Source organism: Gambusia affinis, linkage group LG07 (assembly GCF_019740435.1).
Source record: "Gambusia affinis linkage group LG07, SWU_Gaff_1.0, whole genome shotgun sequence".
Lineage (NCBI taxonomy): Eukaryota > Metazoa > Chordata > Actinopteri > Cyprinodontiformes > Poeciliidae > Gambusia > Gambusia affinis.
In genome coordinates this window covers 1,662,310-1,683,540 of record NC_057874.1, presented here as the reverse complement: position 1 = coordinate 1,683,540, position 21,231 = coordinate 1,662,310, and the positions used below count along the sequence as shown (strand labels likewise).

At 36.6% G+C, this 21,231-nt stretch overlaps 1 protein-coding gene across 3 annotated transcripts in view; it reads right to left on the bottom strand.

Moving 5' to 3' along the window:
- Window positions 1–21,231, bottom strand: part of cntn4 (contactin 4) — a 264,248-nt gene that overhangs the window by 170,000 nt on the left and 73,017 nt on the right. For all 3 annotated transcript variants that reach the window (XM_044122286.1, XM_044122287.1, XM_044122288.1), the window contains exon 2: window positions 1,105–1,242. In XM_044122286.1, the coding sequence (XP_043978221.1) occupies window positions 1,105–1,242 (138 nt within the window). The remainder of the gene's footprint in view (window positions 1–1,104; window positions 1,243–21,231) is intronic.

Genomic DNA, 21,231 nt, shown 5'->3' with positions numbered 1-21,231 from the left:
CAACATTAAAAACAGGCAAACATTTCCCACACAGAAGAGAAGATTGATTCCATTACAGTTTTATGTTTTCAAGCTTGATGTTCATTTTGCAATTACTAATAAGTGATGGAGGTTGATTAGCTAATTAACTCCTGCTCTACTGATGGTCTGTCAGAGTTTCTTGTGTGGGTTGCCTTTTTTTTTTTTTTTTTTTATTGAACCAAAGCACACTGAATTCTGCAGCACATCTACATATTAGGTTTGTCAAAGTCAAGCTAGCACAATTGATGTTCTTCCTTCTCCATCTCTATTTGTGTTAATTAAAACTCTTTCCTGACCCTGTGAAATGTGAAACTCTTGGACCTTGTTATGTCGTTATGTCATAGTGTTGACAATAAGTAGCAAAGCACCGTGTGGTCTTCCAGCAGAAAGTTTGGGGCCAACGTGATGTCAACGTGTCTACAGTACAGTAGTTCAGGTATATGGTGTGTATAATAAAAAATGCTTTTATTGAGTCTTTAAAAGTAGTTTCTTCATGAATACTGAGTGGTTTGCATTGCCCTTGTATTTCTTGTATTTCTCTGTGTATTATACGGCCTTACAATAAACACATGTTAAATGAGGTTTATATTTATTGATGTCTTACATTTGTTCTGCTGCCCTTCGCAGAACATAGTACATCTAGATCAACTAGATCTTTGTAGAAATTTGAATTTATGGATTTGTTTTTACTCCTGTTAAAACTCCAAGCCTGATTTCTGATGAGTTAGAGAGGTGAACTGATGCAACGTTTGTCTTGTCTCCTCATTTACATTTAGGATTATTTGATCAGTGCGGCGAGCAACAAAAGGAAAAGGAACGGCTCCAGGGAAAGCTGAAATATAATATCCTTGTGTCATTAGAGGTTTTCTACAACAATAACAGCCCCGCAGAGCCGATTCCACATTCTTTTTATTATATCATCTGTGAGAAAAAATATGTCTGCTTCTGTCTAATCCACCTGAAGCCGCTTCTCTCAAAACTTGGGCTTTTACACTGCCACCTGCCCCAAATACATATGAATAAGGAGTCAGACTCTCACAAAGGCAGCTTTGGCATGCATCAAAAGTTCTTAAGATACCTTACCTGCCAGGCACCCCATAAGTGACTGCAGCAGCAGCAGTTTCCATAGTAACATCATCTTCAATTTTGAAGGGTCAAAAGTGTTTTCACATCCAATCACAAACGTATGGAATCCGATTTGCACTTCTCTCCTTTGCCAATCTGCGGAAGAAAAAGAAGCCAGGTGAAATTTATTAAGCACTTTTTCGCAGCAACTTTGAAAATAAATTGAGCATCCTTCGCTTGGCGAGGTCAGCCCACACCGTGTGGAACAAGGAGGATAGTCGGAACTTGGCAAAACGGAAAAGTGTTTAAATTTAATTTAAAAACCGCTGAACTGAACCTCAACTTACAGGTTTTGGAGAGTCAAAAAATCCTAAAGAAACCCTTTGCCTGACAGGAACAGGAGAGGAAAACGTTCATTTCCGTATCTGCAGCAACCCAACAGGCATATTGTGTCATGGTATTGTTCTTTAGGAACTCTTCCAACATACATGCAAAAAAAAAAGTGCAAAAGCTGTAAAACAGAGAGCACACGAGAATTTCTCAATGTGCTGGGCCTTTTTTCCTGAACATATTCTCTATTCAGTCTTTTCCCAGGCAGAAAAACTGAAAGTTTAAAGTTTTCCCAGAAAAAACATGAACTTTATAGGATAAACCTCGGGGAAAGAAAAGACCCTGAAATTATACATGTGGCTAGGATGGAAAAAAGTTAAAAACTCGTCACTACATTTGAGAAATCAGTTTACTTAAGTGCATCTACTGCACACAGCATAATAATATCATATAACTGTTGAAGGAATTCACAGAGGCACATCATTTGAAATATCTTTGGATGTCTCTTTGGGCTACCAGCTTTAACTTTCAGAGCAGATTAAAGCTGATAAACATAATAAAATGTCCTAAATAGGTGTGAGAAATATGAACTGTGTGTTAATAAGGACTTTCTTTCCCAGCTGAAAGGACAATGAAGTGTCCCAATGTGAACACAGGCAATATGAACACTGTTGTGTACAGTGATAACGATGTAGGTGATGGAAAAAAAAACTAAATTCTTTGCTGTCTCTTTCTAGCTAATTGTACAGCTTTGACTGCATGGCGACTACAGTCTGAGGAAACCCTGGAAAACAGCAGAGTGTCCAACTTTAGCAGCAACAGGAAGGTTAATGTGGTGGCAGAACGTTTGACCTTCCTGTTCTGTCCAGCAGAAAAAGGTGAGATTCAATTTTATTTTGGCACAATTTGTATTTCTTGTAGAGCATGTAGAATAACTTTACTTAAATGTTCAAACACTCAGAGAATGGGGCTACAGTTAGCGATGCTAACAATGCTAGTGGTGCAATATTTTTACAGTTTTATATGTCTCTTCTCTCAAGCGCTCATGTAGAAACCCAGCATAACTTCACCCCCATTCATGAATTAATGAGCGTTCACATGCAGATATACGTACTCGTTAAATTGCTATTATTGAGTGATTTTGTTGATGGATGTAGCAAGTTCTCCAACCGTTACTGTTTTCTTTTCCACTTGAAAAAACCAAACTGAAGCTTTTTTTAAATAAATAAATCATGATGTCCTGAGGTCTGTTTTCACACCCACCTGCTCCCTCTCTGTAGCTTAAACCTAGTAGATCTATCACTAAAAACAACCTGCATAACCAATCTGATACCCATAGTGCACTGCAAATAAAATAATTTAAAAATCCACTTTATTTGTAGACAATTTTCTTGATACTCAAGGTCACTTTATGTAGCTTAATATAAAAACAGACAATATTTTAAAAAAGCACAGTAAAATAAAGTACAAAGTTAGATTTAAAGAAACAGATGAGATTTGAGTTTGGGTTTGAAATGTGGCAAAGAGTCTATGTTACATAAAAAATATAAATAAAATACGAGAAATTGGCACAAATTGGAGCATGTACCAAAAAATACCTACATGGTTTATTTCTGTTATTGATACAGACGTGGGGCATGGCCGAGCATTGGGGGTCACTTCTATAGAGTCACCTCTGACCCCCTGGACTACAAGCTGTTTTTTTTTTCTTTTTGGATTCATATGTAACCCTAGAAGGGATTCTGAATGGAGTTCCACTCCTGAAAGGTCACCAGTTCAACTCTCAGCTGTCTTTGTGAGCATGTCCTCCAAATACATAGTTTTTTTTAGGGGGGGGTGGGGTTTGTGGATGCTCTAAATTTTCAGTCCAAAATGTTCACGTTGAAGTTAACTGGTGGTCGGTGTGTGTATGTGCCTGGTTGTGTCGCCCCACTGATGAACTGGCAACCAAAAAAAATGAATTTTTAGAGATTCAGAAAATTTATTGATTTTTTTGTACTAAAGCTTCTGAAGAATGTTGTACTATGCAACATCATGAGACACTAGAAATTACACGTCTAAAGAAATGCAATGTCAGTTCATTTTTCCAAAAGGTCATTATAGTGTCATCAGTTAATATGAGTCTTTTCAAACAGTCTGAGAAGAACTCTATAATTAAAAGTGTTATTTCTTCACAATCTGTGTTTAGGGATGTATTCTGGATTGATTGGCATGTATTGGGGGCAAGTGGGAGTGATTTGCAAGCTGGCAATGAGAAGCTTATTCACACTGACCTTGAATCACTTGACATCAATTTGCAGCAGTGGCTGTTAACGCTATCAGTATGTTTTGGTCTTCAGTGCTAAATCACTTCACTGTAAATTGTGCATTTCTTTGTGAGAAAAGTCCAGATTGGGTCAACAGAATCTATGAAGATCAGTTTTCAGGTTTTGACACAGATCTGGATTTTGCTTCCCTTCTACATGCATACAGACATACAGACACGTCCAATAGATCAGAATATTACTGAAAATCCTTTTATGTCAGGAAAACCAAAGTAGGAAACACAAAAGTGAATCAGCCAGACATTTTGTTTCAAACTGTATTCAATTCTTAATTTGACTTTATTAATATGTTTGATGCTTTATTAATATGTTTTATGCTGAGTGTTTCTTCACACAGGGTGAAGAAACACGTCTCAAAAAAATACATCAGAAAAAATTTGATGGAAACCAAAGACGAAACACATGCTGCTAAAAGATGACTCAAATATCTTCTAAGCATGGAACTAAAATAGGTGGTTTCTAATGGTGTTGTTGGAAAAGACAGCATATAAAGAGGAAAACAGGTGTACTCAGTTTGAGAGTTAGTCAAAGAAAAATATAGATTAAGTTTTCTAAAAGGATTTCAAAGGCTGAAAGTGAAGCAGCTGTGCTGTTGCAAGGATTAAACAATAATACCGAGAGAGGAAGGAAATCCTTTAGCAGATCTCCCCTGGGACACAAGCAGCAGTAATCTATCACATCCAGTGTTAAACAGATTTAGACTTTGAGGGATGTTTCTCAAAAACATTTAAAAAAAACAAAAAAAAAAACAACCAAGAGACATTTTGCTATCACAAAGAAGTGAAGAAAACTCTTCTTTTCTCCCCCTGCTGAAATTACAGACAGCAGAAAGTTTTAAAACACGGCAAAAAAGTGGGATGAAACTACTGAGAAACACATAGAAGAAAGCATCGGAAACTGTTTGAGCAGGGCACGCTCTCATTAATCTCACATTCTCTACCTTCCAGCTCTGTCTTCGGTCTCCACCTACAGAGGAAAAGCTCTTTTATCTCCATACATCACATGGAGGCTTGTCAGAGTCTGTCTCAGGTGCATCAGAAGTGCAAGGCTTTTGCCTTACACCTAGAGAGCAGTTTCATGCATATTAAAGAGAGTTTTATGAAACCACCAAGGCTTGTGCCTCTTAGGCTAATGCGTAATTTGTCGATGCTGCTCATGTCCTTTCAATGTTATACATCGCCACTATACGATTAGTTGACGATAGAAGAGATAATCCTAGTATAGTTCTACACTCGATAAAAAGACAATGTGTACAAAACAATATGTGAAACTTGAAATTGAAGCATTTTCTCTAGAGTTATAAGCACTTCAATTTTCTCTACATATCAGACCAATAGAGATCTCAGGCCTTATAGACACATTTCAATGACGGCAAGTGTGTGAGATCCAGCCCCCAGCTTCCTGCTGGATGGGAAAAAACAGCTTGTTTACGATGACTATCACTGGTTTTCCTGTCAACGTAACGCACTAAATCTTAAATGTCCATGTGATATACAGCTCTGGAAAAATGAAGAGCCCACTGAACTGAACCCCATTGAAAACCTGCTGCTTATTCCACCAAATATTGATTTCTGAACTCTCCCTGAGTTAAAACATTAGTATTGTTGTTTCTAAAGGAATATGAACGTGTTTTATTTGCATTATTTGAAGTCTCAAAGCGCTGACCATTTCTCATTTTCTGCAAATAATGCAAATAATGCATGCAAAATTTTTGCATGGAATTTTGGAGACATGCTGTCAGTAGTTCATAGAATAAAAGAGCAATGTAAATTTCATACCTATAAAAAGTCAAATCAGATAAACTGATCATTTTAAGCTTAATTTTTTCCAGAGCTGTATAAAAGAAAAAGTGGCGCAGTGCTTTGCTACTTAATGTCAACACTACGACAACTAGATCACAAAGTTCAAAGTTCATCACATTGTTAAACTGCAGCATCGCAAATATGGATGGCACATAAAAGAATAGTCTTTTTGCCCTCCAGGGTTGTGCACTTAGGCAAAATTTTCCGGATGTAAACAATAGCATGCGTCACGTCTACAGTACGGTAGACTCTTTTTGACTGGGGAACAAAAATGCAACATTTGTTACATTTCCAGCGAGGGCAGGTCGCTTTCACACTGCACTCCCTGAAACATCCCTAATCCTTTAAAAAACCTGTTCTCCTCCTCACCTGTGGTGGCGCTGCACCGAGAACCACTGAAGGAAATGACAAAAAACCTCCAGAGAAGCGATGAGCACAACTTCCTTCCTCACAAACTTTAGACAGAATTGGAGAATTGCGTCAGATTTTAGCGATTGTAGGATTTTCTTTATCAATCACGAGCCATTTCTCCCACTAGTGCCAACTCTCTCAGTTAATAATTGTTCCATTCACATATTCACATAATTTTTATGCTTTCAATCCACTTAGCTTCTTTAACAAAAAAAAAAAAAAGAGAGAGAGAGAGAGAGAGAAAGAAAACTGTGTACACTGGTAAAGTTTGTAGATGACAGACGAAGCAAATTTCAGCATCTTTTTAAATTTTACAGCTTGCATTTCTGGCATGTCTCTCATGGGAAAGTAATACGTTTTGCTCCTTCATCCATTAAATTCTTACCATCCTGATGGTTTTAATCTTGGTCGTCTGTCAACTATTTGGTTGCAAGGAATCTCTGTGTATGAACTGAAAAGTTACGTTTAATATTCGTTCCTGTTTGTCACATTTTAAAACAATGTGAGAATCGTCTACCTTGTCACTTAGTCATTGTTTCTAGACTCAAATTCCAGTAGCTCCACTTTTAGCAGCTAAAATGAGTCATAAACGCATCACTGAGTACTTGGCACCTTGTTAGATTTACTATTGATTTTAAAATGTTACTGCACAGCGTTATAACATTAAATGACCTAGTCTTTAATCACAGACTCATTGACTTTCCCTGTAGCCTTACAACCAATGGCATCTGTGCAAACTGCCCTGACATCTATTGCTAGGTCAGAGAACAGGAAGCTATTTTATTAACAAGTTTTGATCCGGCTCTGTTGAATGAACTCAGGCAAAACATGTCTCTAGCGACCTTCAAATCAGTTTTTAAAAATGTGCTCACTGTGAAAGCCTTTGGCAACATTTGATATATTCACATTTTGTTCTTGTGAACTCTCACTATAACTTCCTCACTTTATATTATTTCCTTTGAAACATTTTAAATGAAAAATTCCTAAATCCTAGCTTGCAGATTGTTTTTTTTTTTAGGCATACAATATCTTTTCCTAAGCAACTAGAGTGGATCATAAATGTATACACATTCCTGTTTCAGGTTATTAAGATGGTAAAGAAAATATTCTATTCAACATTGAGTTCTGCTAAGACTGTTTAAAAAAGGCCCTTAATCCCTGTGTGGCCCCCGATGTTGATTTCTTTAAAAAGTAAGCTTAACACACTTTTATCCAGAGAAGATTTTAGTTGAATGTCCTACTTATGGTTTTTATCAATTGTTATTGCTTTTGTTTTAAATTAAGCCTATCATCAGCCATCATCAGAAATTTTTATGTCTGTTAATTTTCGGTTTCACCCGAAACACTTGTACCATCTTAGTGCAAATGTTATTTATTTTACCTCAGTTTAGTTGGGTGTGCGTGCAGGTGTGTGTGTGTGTGTGTGTGCGTGTGTGGGTGCATGTGTGTGTGTATGTGTGTATCTGCTGTCTGGAAACTTGCTTGTGGGTTAAAACCTGTTAAAATTTGACAAGCGTATATGGTTTTGTAGCGCATCTATCAATATATCTAAGATACATTTAAAAGAAAAAAAGCTGGCAAGTGGAGTGACAATTAGCTTCATATACTAAAATGATCTGATATGATCACCTACAGCCTGTGACTTTCTACATCTTCCTCAGACCATCAGACAGAGAGCGTGCTCGTTGGAATCAAAAGACAGAATCATCAGGGAGGCATAATGCCTTTAGAGAGAACTGAGGGTACTCACAGGACTGAAGTTACTCTTGGTAACTTCGTTTCCCTCCAGTTGTAAAATCTATTTTTAAAAGTATCAAAGCCTCACTCGCGGCCCCCCTCCTCACCCCTTTCAACTGGACCTGATAAAACATCCTGGGCAGTCAAAGATAACACACCGCTGAAGGCCTCACAATTCTGCTCTTGCCCATTGTTGCTGTAATTTGTTTAGTTACTTGATGCCAGGAAAATGGAAGTTGATAAATGGTGGGACGAGGCGGAGAACATCCAGCACTGCTTTGCTAACAAAGGAGTCAGCCTGGACCTCCTGGAGCTTCTTCCAGCTATGACACTTTTTATACCTCTCCTGAATAAAGTCAGAAATGAGAATGCGTTTTGCATTGCAAAGGTATTTGCATCCATTGAGCGTTTTATCAAATTTTGTCACATTAAAACCTCAAACTTCAACACACTTGATCAGGATTTTATGTGACAGAGAAAATTATAAATAGTTTCCAGGAATGCAGCAGACAGGTGAAGGAGAAAGTTCCAGAAAGGTTTTAAGGTGAGTTAACAATATCCTAACAATTAAACATCTTACATACCGCTATTTGATTGAGGGGTAATATTGATATTAATATTAATATTACAAGAATAAAGTCCTATTATTACATTTAAAAGCGTTTTTAGTCGTGGTCTGGAGTATTTATGTATTCACGTATTTAGGCTGAAGGGATATTGACCCATTTGCAAGGTAGTGTACAAGTCAATAATAATTGCATTCAAAGTGTGAATGGAAAAAGGAGCAGAAATAGCTGAATTTTTAATTCATGCTTTTATCTGTCTCAGAAATACTTTCCAACCCAATGCTGTTTCATTTCTACAGTTGGAAAACCTGCAGTGCAAAACCACCAACATCATCCTGGTATTATTGGAATTAATAGGGGAGGTGTTATGCCAATATTCCCTAATTCCCTGACATAATTTCCAGACGGTTTTTGCTGCAAATCAAACATCTGACACAATAGGTGTAATGTAACATGGCCCCATTTACTGAAGTAAAAGGACTGATGTTGCTCTTGGGCAAAAGCAGAATAAATAACCTGTATAGTCAGTCAGCAAAAAAATTACCTGAAAATTGTAACACTGACTCATTTTCACCCATCATGGAATTAGCAGAATTTTCCATGCACAAAATGAGCCCATAAAGAGCCGCTTCTGAATGGATGGCGGTTGAGAGGTATTACTGGGCTTTAAGAGCAGCAGCAGAAAGCAGCTGGAGGGAAACGTGCAGCGCCTCCAAAAATCATACACACACCTGCTAAAATACTAACATCACACACATTTTTTTGAGTTTTCCACCTCTGATATGAGTAAAATTTAGTAAAATTCAACTTGGGGGTGGGGAACATAAAACAAAAAAAACGAAATTGCACAAGTGTATCAGGATTCAACACAAAAAAACAGAACAATCAGTCTGTTACACTACTTTGTTTTTAGGCTTGATGTTAATTTTGCGATTATTAATAAGTGATTACTGTGGTAGGTTAGCTACCACTGCTATTAGCTACATTGGTTAAATAGCTCATTTAAAAACCTGGTCCACTGATTATCAGTCAGAGTGGGTCACATATTTCAGTTTTTTTAAACTGAACTGCATATCTGCATGTTACTGTTGTCAAAGTCAAACTGACCTACAGTACCTCCATCTCCTTCGCTTTTTTTCATAAAAACTTTTTACTGTTCTTGTTATCTAGTGTTGACAATTAGTAGCAAAGCACAGGGTTCCTTTATCTTTTTAATAAATCACACATACATTGAAGATTTAGCATGTCGGTGGCACAGGGTAAAGCATGTGAACCACTCTGCTTCTCAACCAGCCTGGGAGCTCCTTCGGACTGATGTATATAGCCTTTGGCAATCAATATATATATATATATATATATATATATATATATATATATATATATATATATATATATATATATATATATATATATATATATATATATATATATATATATATATATATATATATATATATATAAAGTATTCTGCTTGCGGATTTTAAGACTGATCAAGATAGCACAAGAAGAAATGTCATTTTGGACATGTTTATTTTTGATGATGTACAGGTGTTGTCCCAGTTGTCCCATTCTACAGATTTATTGTATTTTCCGATCCATACATTCAACACTCAATGTGCATTTACAAGAAATAAAAATGAAAAATCTGGGTGAAGCAAAATTTTTCAATTTCTTTTGTGTTACAAACGCAATAGCTTCAAAGTACTTACAGTTAAAGTATTTTTGACTGAAAAAAAATAAAGATTTAGCTTGTCATCTTCATAAAGAGACCATGTATCGGTATGTACTCCAAATTGTTCAAGAACAGCAGCAGATTTCATTTGGGTAAACCTTTTCAGGCGTTTTTGGTTATTTTGGAACTGGCAGTTAAGGGGTTAAGTTAATATCTTATTAAACATATCAGATATACCTTACCAACCTATCTTAGGTTAATACTAATTAGAGCTTTGAGCCTTCTGAAAAGTGACAAACCCAGTTAAGCATCCTTAACAACATGCAGGTGTTTTTATGCTGTGAATCACCTTCTGCTCTCTGTGCCGTTTATTCGGTTTAATTAAAAAGTCCAGTTAACAAAAGATGATTATTTTCACTCTCAGCTTTTCAGACCCCAACCTTATTAGTCATCAGTACATGTGTGTATGTGTGAGTTTTATTTTTTATTTATTTACCGTGGAGTCATTAACACCAAGCCTCCATGTTTTTGTTTAAATACCAGCTTCCTGTTCTCCTTTTTTGTTTTATTCCTTTCCTTTTTACTGAGTAGTAAACGGTTGTGCTCTTTTTAGCTTTCATGAGAAATGTTTTAACACCTATGGTTTGTTTTTCTGCTGAGAGGAAAATTCTAAATAAAAATCTGGCCTAATTTTTGTTTGTAATATTCAAAGTCATTTGGATATAAAGTGCTTATCCAAATTGTACAAACCCATTTTTGAAAGACAAAAACAAGATATTGATATATAACTATAAACATTTTTATGACTATATCATGACAAATGTGAAAATTTCAAGTAAAAGACAAATAAATCTCTGATGTAAAAACATAAAAACATAGCTGTGTTAAGTGTGCACTCCTTAATAATAATCAGATTGAACCTGATTAACCTGATTAACAGAAAGCTGTTCCTGACCTTCACTGTTTTAGGTCCTTCTGCTGAAAACTGTTTATATGGACGTTAGTGTTGAGGATTTGTTTTGGCTTTAACCAGAATTTGTTTACAACTTTTTACTTTGGATTTTATAACTTAATATAAACTACCATTTTGAGTTGTAATCGTTATTCCAGAGAGATTTTGTTAATATCTGGTTCCTGATATCCGTTATATTTCATAGCTAAGCTAACAAGTCTTTTCTGTTTTTTTATTATTATTTCTTGCCATCATCAGTTTAAATGGATGAACCAGCTAATTGTTCTTTGATACAATGGCTACAGGAACTCATTTATCTGAACCCCGCACATCTGAAACGGTCTAATAAACAAACAGAGCCTTTCCAGAATACCTAATAATTTCATAATGGGAAAATACTGATTACATTTTTAATACCTGCAACATCTGCAGTTCTCTTCAAGCTTATTTTAAATGAACACAATGTTCTTCCTGCTGTACATGTGAAAATGCCAATTAGGAAATACTTATTTTTCTTCCCCTCTGGGATACATAAAAGATAATGTCCTAAAATATAAGAAGGAGAAAAAACAAAGTTAGGAGAGAGGCCAGAGCCAGCACAACAAAACTTTAGCATTAAGTAATTCAGTATCATGTCTGTTAAGACCCATTTGAACAAAATATGTGAAAAATAGATATCATGGTACAGGGCTGGGGTCCCTGCTTGGCAGCTCAAACATGGCTAACACTTTTTTAATACCATTTGTTTGACCACATAATTCACTCTGATTCACTGTGGTGATTTAATACAGAACAATTCCATGCAACGTGGCAAGTTACAAAGAAGCAAAAATGTGGAACGTGATCTTATTGTATTAATTTATGACAAAACATTATGTTAAAAAAGAAATTAGAGGCATTTGTGTATGTATGTGAATAGTGTATGTGGTTTGGGATCAAGAGTGTGAAAATAATCATGTGTTCTGCAACAATAGACAAGGGGTGTTGTGTCATATGTCTTTATTTGTACTTTTTTAAAAATATATTTAGATATGGCTGAAAAATGCATTACAATATAACAATTTCATATAATTAAGTCTTTTTTCTGAACTGGAGATCTGGACTTTGAAATGTTTCAGTTTTGTCTCAGATAATGGATGGAGAAGGTCTTTACATCACAACGTATTAGGGAAATGAGCTTCCATCTCTCCCTTAGTGCGTTATCTCTGTCATAAAAGTGGAAAACACGCCTCGAGGAAGCGTAAAACCTTTTTTTCTGAAATTGTGGAAGTTATTTAGAATTTTGCAGTTTCTATCTACCTTTTCTAATGAGATACTTCAAAAACATTTATTGAAACACAGACAGCACACTCCAACACACAAACGATGGATCTAACTATAAAGGAAAGTGTTTCAGGTAACAGTATCAGTACAGTTCATTTGATATGTTATTAGGATTTAAAACATGATCAAAAGAATAAGAAACATTTTCACTTTGTTTCTTATATAACTCATATAATAAAAGCAATATATATACATTCAAAGATCCAGTTAAACCGGATCTTTAACATCCATTCACGTGGATTCTGGATGCTTTCCTTCGTTGTTTAATAATAAACTTTGTTCAGAACATTCTTTCTCCTGAGCTGGGTTCTCCTGAAACAAAGAGGGCATTTTGCACCTGATTTTGCAGACAGTATTCCTCTTTAGAATTCAGCAGAATTAAGAGAAGGGTTTCTGCACAGCAATAAATGGCTGTTTGATGAAAATGTTCCTTCTGCTGCCATTGATTGCCAAATTGAGTGGTGATTTTCACATTTTCCTTGTTGCTGGAGTTCATCCTCAAAAGAACAAATTGCCGCGTTGCATAATATAACCACTTCACTTCATCAACATCCACATCTGCCATCCTAATTTCCTTTCATTTTCCGAAGGGTTGTGGCCTTCTGGTAGTACAATCAGACCATACAGTGTACTGAGCACTGGTATGCCCCAGTCAGCTCGTAACAATCAGGACTTGAATAGAAGTAACAATAAAATCTTTTGTGATTGTTTTTCTCAGCCTCTTAAGTGTCTCACAAACATGTAAATGTTCTTGGGGTATTGTTCATCCGTAACTACCACAAAAGTTTTCTTTGTATGGCCTTAGATTATTTTCAAAAAGACTGTTTGAGTTATGTCACGCATTACCGAGTTAGTATCCACCAGTTACAAACTGGTTACGATTAAAGCTGCTACTTCTGTATTTTGGTCTCTGCACTGCCATGTGATCCATTCCCATTTTGGCAAAAAAAAACCACAAAAAAACCCAAAACATTTTGGATACATGTAGTTAATTCATGGTGTAGTTTTATTTTTTGTTGTTTAGTAGTTTCATGTACTGTGGAAATAAATACTCAAAATTGTTGGAATATCATGTGAAAATGTATTAAGTTATGTAGTATAATCTAAAAACATTTCACTACTCTATTTAGGTAGAGTGACTCATTTTATCCAATCAAGTCTTAAGAAATATTAGAGATTATGATTACATTAGACACAATATAATATACTCCACTGAGCCATCAATGTTTAATCTATTAAATCCAACTTTGTCTTATGTTATGTAACCTAAACATATGTTCATATTAAAGTCACAATAATACCTAAAATGTATGTAATAACAAAAACATTTGTTTGTGCAACTGACTTGATCTTACTTACATATTCTATTAAAAAAGTAGCAACAGTCCTTAAGTTTGTTTCAGATTTTTGTCTACTGGACCAAACCATGTCTTTCACCTGACCACTGAGATTTATCATTGTTTGAAGCTTTTGTGTAAAGATACAAAATGCCGTCAAACCGTCGTATTTTTACTTTGTATCATTGTACTGTGATCATCATACCTATTTCCAGAGTAAATTCAAATCAGCCTTATTTAGTCCACTTTAACCAAACTCTGGATCAACCTGGTCTGTTTGCCCAGAAAGGGAGATGTGAAAACATAATCAAACTCTGATGAGGACTAAAAATCAAACACTGGTCTGCCTAAAAACCCAGGTCTCTGTTCAGTTGAAGTGAACTCTGATGCAGTTTGAATTGAATGCCTAGCGGACCTGACACGACTCCAAAACCAGGAAGCAAAATATACTGCAGGGCATTCTGGGTAAATACAACCAAAGCAAATGAGCACTTGTGGGAGAAATGCCAGGTGGTCTTTTGCCAAAGACAATCCTGAAACTATTAAAACCCGGATCAATTCCATTTCTGTCTACAATTTAGTGAAGAAGAAAGTTGTGCCCAGTGTTTGTGTTTTCTTTGGTTATTGGAGCAGCACCACCACAGGTGAGGAGGGGAATAGTTTTTTTTTTTGTTTTTTTTGAAGGGTTTGCTTCATTTGACACAGTGGGGTGTGAAAGAACTGCAGCAGCTGAAAATGTAACAAATGTTGCAACTTTGGTCCCTCACCAAACTGAGTCTACCGGACTAGTGTGAAAACACCCTAAAGTATTAACACACAGAACAAAGAGCAGTTTTATTAAACTGATTTGTTGGATTGAATCCAAAAGGAAGGACAAAAGGCACACCCACTGACGTACAATAAACCTCTAAAAATAGGCTCATCTGGATCTTCAATAATGAATAAAAAAAACAACAACAACAAAAAAATCATCCCTGCATAGAAGAGAGGCGAACTGTATCATCAGAAGTCTCTGGCCTTACTCCGAGATCACTTGTAAAGAGAAAGATGTTTCCAGGGCTTATATAAGTCCATTTAATAATGCAGCAGTCCCAGCGCTCACATCCCCCGCCGAAGCGGGTTGCTGTGTGGCGGTGCTCTTATTAAGCACTCAATTAAAGCCGTTCCCAAGGAAGAGGCAGCGTGTGCAACATTGTTTGAATTAGGAAACGTCGGCGGCTCAGACGGTCTGTGAAGACGTACCCCAGAGGAAAGCAGTGCCTTGAAACCAAAAGCCTAGAAGTGGCAGATCATCATGAAGTATCACAAAAGCAGGGAAAATGATTTTAATTTGATTGAATTACAAATAGGGCATTTAGAGATTCAATAAGAAAGGATAAATAGAACAGGAAATGGAGCCGTCTCAAAGAACCATTTTCTTTATTGTTTTTGCTTCATCTAAAAAATACAAAGACACTCAGCAATGGGACCTGCAGACAATAGCAACCAGCACTGCTGTATAACAAAGTACTCCTTCATGACAGCCGAGAGCTCCAAACACACAGCACCACGCACATAATGATAATAAGAGCTTACTTTGCTGCAAAATACATTTAATCCACAGTTTGCTTTGACAAAAATTATGATCAGCATAATTATCAGGAGTGTATTTCTTCTGTGTTGGGAGAAAAGTTTAACAGGAAACAGAACACAATCGACAAGATTAGGCAGTTTAGAAAACCTTTTAGAAAATCTTTCCTAGTCAAAAATTATTCTTTTATTGTTGGAACAAGGTAGGAAGAAAAAGCATGAATGCATCTACAAACAACAGCCACTTTTATACAGTGGGAACAGAACTCATCTTTCCTGTTTTGTGAGAACACTTTTTGAATGAAGCATAATCCTGACATTCATATCATTTTTAGAGGCCATAAACACCAACATTTCCAGTCTACTGATTGGCAGACATGTTTTTCTTCACAACGCCTGCAGCTGGGCTCAACAAACGGCTCCTCTCCCTGATTTATACACGTAATGTCAGGTGGACATAACACAGTGCTGCTCTGTGGTACTGCAGTATGGAGGTCCTTTGCTTATTCAGCATTTATCGTCCCACAGGGGAAATGTTTCCAAGCTGTTATTTTTTTTAAAAATTAAAGAATTCAGGTTAAAAGACGTATAAAAAAACTAATGAAAACCAAACAAACACAGCTACACTGAAACACTGACTGCTGTCATTTATTTACAGTTAGCTTCATGAAAAGCCCTTTGGCTTGATCCATGAAATATTAAATCGCTGTTGTGGCAGTTTGATTTTTATTTTTTGAGATGAATTATATTTCCTAGAATGTGTAAATGTTTTTTTCTAACTGATTCATACCAATGTTTTGATCAGTATCAACTTGGTGGAAAAGAATCTTTCCAACCTCAAAAGATTCTGACCTTGTCACAAAAGAAACTTATAAAAGTAATGAACATAATTGTAATAGAAATTATTTTCAATCACTTTTTGTAACAGTAGCATATTTTCTGAAGTATTTCATTTATTTTGCCAATAGGATGTCTTTGCAAAGATTGGTGTGTTATTGAAAAACACTTAAGGAACAAAAAACCTTGTTTTTAATTGGTTAAAAACCTAGTCTGAACATTGCTATTAATGCAGTTTTGCTTGGTTCTCATCTCCCTTCGGTATTCCATTGAGTCTTTCTCCCACTGAGCTAAATTCCTCCGCTAGAGTTTCAACCGGTCCAATCAGCGAATAGAAGGAGGAGTTATGAATGATTCCGTTAATTTTCTGAGCTGTTTTAGGATTGTATTCTTCCTGTAGTTTTAGCAGTGGAAGCAGAGGAAGTGAAGGAAGCCTTTCAGCCCCTGTTGGTCATTCTTCCAAATATTGAAACAGCTACAGTGGACGATGGTTCTCCACAACAGTCCAGACCCTCTGGATGAAGCACAGCGTAGAGCATGGGGCTGGTCTCTTCCAGGCTACAAAGAACCATTCAGATTGGAGATCGCCTATTAGCCGCTACAGCTAGCGATGCGCTCCTGCTGCTATGCGTTGAGTCATGTCCACAAAACAATTTGATAACTGTTATGAATATTGCCACATTCTATGAACAAACAAGGCCATTAGTCCAGTTTTTAATGTTTATTGAACTTTTAAAAATTAAAGTGGTCACAACGGAGGGAAAAAAACACAGATAAGCAGGTGTAAAATAACTTTAAATCACGTATTCTGCTTTTACTCTCTCCTTATGCCATGTGTTCAGTCAGCTGGCTAGCCCACAGAGCCGAGGCTACATCGAAAAGCCAAGGGAATCAACAACAAAAAAACATTTCTGACACAAATACGTAAAAACCCCAAACTGAACCTTCAGTCTATAAGAGTTTTATGGTTTTTGAATTTACAGGCTTGATGGGGTTTTTTGGCAACCATTAAGAGTTAGTTGCTTTAACACTAGTGCTCTAATGATGATGTGTCAGAGTGTAGGTGTGAGGGTCACCTTAGTTTAGTGCTAACTGAACCAAAACACACCAAACTCCGCAGCACATTGTCCACGTTTAGGTTGTCAAAGGCAAGTTGTACTTTGTACTTTCTCAATGTTTTTCTAAATTAAAACTTCTTCCTGACCCGACCCTTGAATCTTGTTATCTAGTTTGGTAGCTTTGAGAACTAATAGCAAAACATTGCCTCTCTTTCTCTGTGTGATTGTGTAATATTCCTGATCACCGATATTCCTCAATCAAAGCGTTGCGATGTTGCTTGTTTGATTAACTATAAGTCATGTGATGTCCAAACCAGTAATGTATAACAATGGTTTGACCCAAAGCAACAAAATTCCAATCGCCATTAAAAAAAAACTGAAGCTAAACATCTTTGACATTTACGCTAAACAAAAGGAACTACTACTATTTCTGCTATCTCAATAAACACAATTGCAACCAAAGGATTGCAACTGTAACCCTGTTATTAAAACAATATTGTCTCAAATAACTTTCCAGGAATCCTTGATCATCTGAATCTGCTCCTCGCCGAGATGCGCAGGAGCTGCAGCAGCTGCAGCGGCTGCAGCCTCCTCTCTGTCCCTCAACATCATAATTATTATTTCATTCATAAACAAAAACAAAATGATTTTGAGAGATATGCCCTTAGACACCCTACAAACTACTGTTTTCATCATTTTTCTTTTAATCCATTACAGTGATTCACCAGTATTACAGAACGCAGATTCTTCTGTGAGAGAAAAAATTTGTAAAAAAATAAAATAAATAAAAAAATAAAGGAAAAAAGAAACTCATCGTGACCTGCTGATTCCATTTGAGTTTTCAGACAGCACACAGGTAACAGCAGTGGAGAATATACAGCCGTGACTAACCCAGGGGGCCCAGGCAGATGTAATGTCAACACTTAAATGATATCCTATGATAAAACAAATCAATGTGTAGAGTAGAAACTTCCTATGAGACCTCACACAAAAGGCTCACCAATATGAAATCTAGAAAAAATCTACACAAAACCAACGCCTCGGTTCCTTCTGCTGGGGTTTCCTGAAGAGGCATGAAATAAAAATGACCTTGATGACACATTTCTTCGAAAGGCTACGTCCCGGGGAAAGCATACGATGAATGTTTTATGCCGCGGCTCTAAATGTGCATATCCAGAGGTATTTTTTTCCTGTCACTTCAGTGCTCTGTCACTCCTGACAGGTTTGTTGGCTTACAGCACATGGCCAAGCGTTAAAGGGCCGCTCCGCTTCCAGCCTCGGGATGTTGGGAGCTGCTGCACTTTGTGTCTCCAAGCAAGTAGCCAAAACCTAATTCCAAAAGTAATTCAGCTGTTATTCTTGACACCTAGACAGCAAGGAACTGTCACCAGCAGGTACTGGCTTGTGCATTAGCGTATAGACATGTTGCATTTTATTTACGTCCAGAAATTTCATGTATACACAAAACTCTGGAGGGCAAAAAGACAATTCTTTTACTTAACTTTCCATAGCCGAGTTACCACAGTGGAACATTTCCATTAACAAAATAAAACCTGGACATGTTTTATGTCCAGGTTTTATTTTGTCCAGGTTCGAAGAGCAAAGGGAAACTAAGGCAGAAAAAACATTGAAGCACTTAAAACTACTTATGTTCTTTTTTTCTCGCTCTGTCGTTGACTGCGTGTCCGACAGAGCGATTTTAGACGGGCACAAACACACCACCACATAACACACCAAACACTGCAGGAGGTTGTAAGATTGTCGTAAAGGGAAAATCGGGGTGGGGGGGAAGGCTTTAGCAGTAACACCACTATATGTATCAGAATTCAACACACACAAAAAACATGCAAACATTTCCACATAGAGAACATAACATTCATTGTGTTCCAGTTTCGTACTATCAGGCTGGATGTTTATTTTGTGATTATTAATAAATGATTGCTATGGTAGATTGGCTAGCTACCACAGTGGTGGTAGATCAGCTAATTTAACCCCCTGCTTACCTGATTATCTGTCAGATTTAGTGTGTAGGTCACCTTTTGTTATACTGAACCTAAACACTCCTAATCCCACACCAGTCTACAAGTTTAATGTTGTCAAAGTCAAGCTAGCATAACTGACCTACTTTTCTTTCCCTTGCTATTTTTGAGTAACTTTTTTCCTGACTTTGGTATTTAGTTGCCATAGGTTTGACAATTAGTACCAAAGCACCACGTACCTTTTTTTTTTTTTTTTTTAAAAAGTGTACATTTAAGATTTAGAGCGTTATGTTGACGCTAAAACCAATGGTAGTCATGGTCAGCAAGCAGTTTTTGTGCCAGTGACATTACACTGCAACGTTTCTCTACTGGTCATATGACTAGTATCTAACTTAACCTTGGAAACTATTTTTTTTCATCAACTAGCAGTTCTAAGGTCTACTGAGACTTTGCTAACGTTCGTAAACACAGCTAAAAGCAACAATGGAAACCAGTGCAACATCTCTATTGCTGTAAGCCAAGGAAAATATTCAGTAAAATTATCCGAAAGACAAAACTTGCACAGAGCTGAGAGAAACTGCTGTATTTTTACTCATGGTTATCAAATCCTGGAATCCCATGGCTATTTGCTAATCAAACCAGTTACAATCAACCCTCTCCTGCTCCCTATCATCATTTATAAAAAAATAATGATCAGATGTCAGTACTGTCTCCTTAATGCTCCACTTTTGAGTGTAGAAACTAGGACCGAGATGAGGATTAATCCTAGTAGCTGAATCCTTGTAGGATGAAACAATTCTCTTTTTGCCTCTTCTTGTACAGCCTTTTAGAATACGTTCTGCTCTTGTCAAGTCAGATTACAAGTGTGGAAGCGATCACTGAGAGCATCACTGGAGCTGCTCCTTTAGTCTGTCTCATGCAGGCCTACATACATCAACAGACCGATGCTCATGAATAGTGCATACTGCGTCATTATTCCTTCTTGTTCACATAAAAAAATACACCATTAAACAAAGTGTTATTAACAAAAATTAGTGTAATAATATGAAGACATTTTGGCAGATTTTAATAAAAATTTCTGAGAGTAGATAATAGTGGCCCTGCTCCAGACTGGCGACCTGTCCAGGGTGACCCCGCCTCTCGCCCAGAACGTAGCTGGAGATTGACACCAGCAACCCTCCTGACCCCTCTAAGGGACAAGGGGGAACAGAAAATGAATGGATGGATGGATGGATAATAGTGAGTTCAAAAGCTAAAAGACAAACTAATGCATTGAATTCCAACCACTTATTTTATATACATTATAAACTACATTTGTTTAATTCAAACGTATTGAGTAAGTCTTTTACAATAACAAATTTTGCTGGACATTGTCCTGCAAATTATTATACCACTGTATTTCAAAAAAAATAATACCGTAGTCAAAACAGGCAAAAGAGGCAGGTAGTGCCGACCATGTACTTTGTACTGCGTGTCAAATGTTTTCAACGATATTAAAAGGGAGAATCCAAGTGGACAGCAATCATTAGTGAGATGCATTATTTAAGATGGAAGTAATTGATTTATTGCTTATTTTGACAGGCTTACTATTAAGATCATTTTGATAATCTAGTTTTTCCTTAAAGGTTATAAAAAAAGCTAAAAGAAAACCAGTTAAAGAAGAAAATTATTGAGTCGGAAGCATAAAATTTTATTGAAATAGTAGCAAACTTTTTAAATCATCTTAGTGAGATGATATCTAAAAGTTTTCCCCGAAAACCACCGCTAATATATGCGGTTTATTAGGAATGACTGGCACAGAGTAAAATCCCAATTTTTTTGACTGTGCCTGTGATCAGTGGCATTACCACTCCAATTCAAAGGGTGGCGCCAAACATGACACAGATAGAAAAACATAACTACTATGATATACTGAGGAAACATTACATTTTATTCTATTGTTCTTTTCAGTATTTTTCATCTCTTTTTTTATTGTCAGTGTACAACCTATTGCACTAAGCACTCAATTAAAACATTCATCAGTAAGAGATTGGAGAGAAAATTGTATATCTCTGAGTGTGACAACTACTCAACAATAGCACAAATGTGAACAAGCATGTGTTGGTGAGGTCAACCACCAACGTGTATTTTCACATTCACAAATACATGAACGTGGAAAAATATTTCAAGGCCTTCAAGAAGCATAAATTCCAAGAAAGTTTGACTTATCAATAGTCACTAAAGAAGCTGTTCAATACATACCCTCATG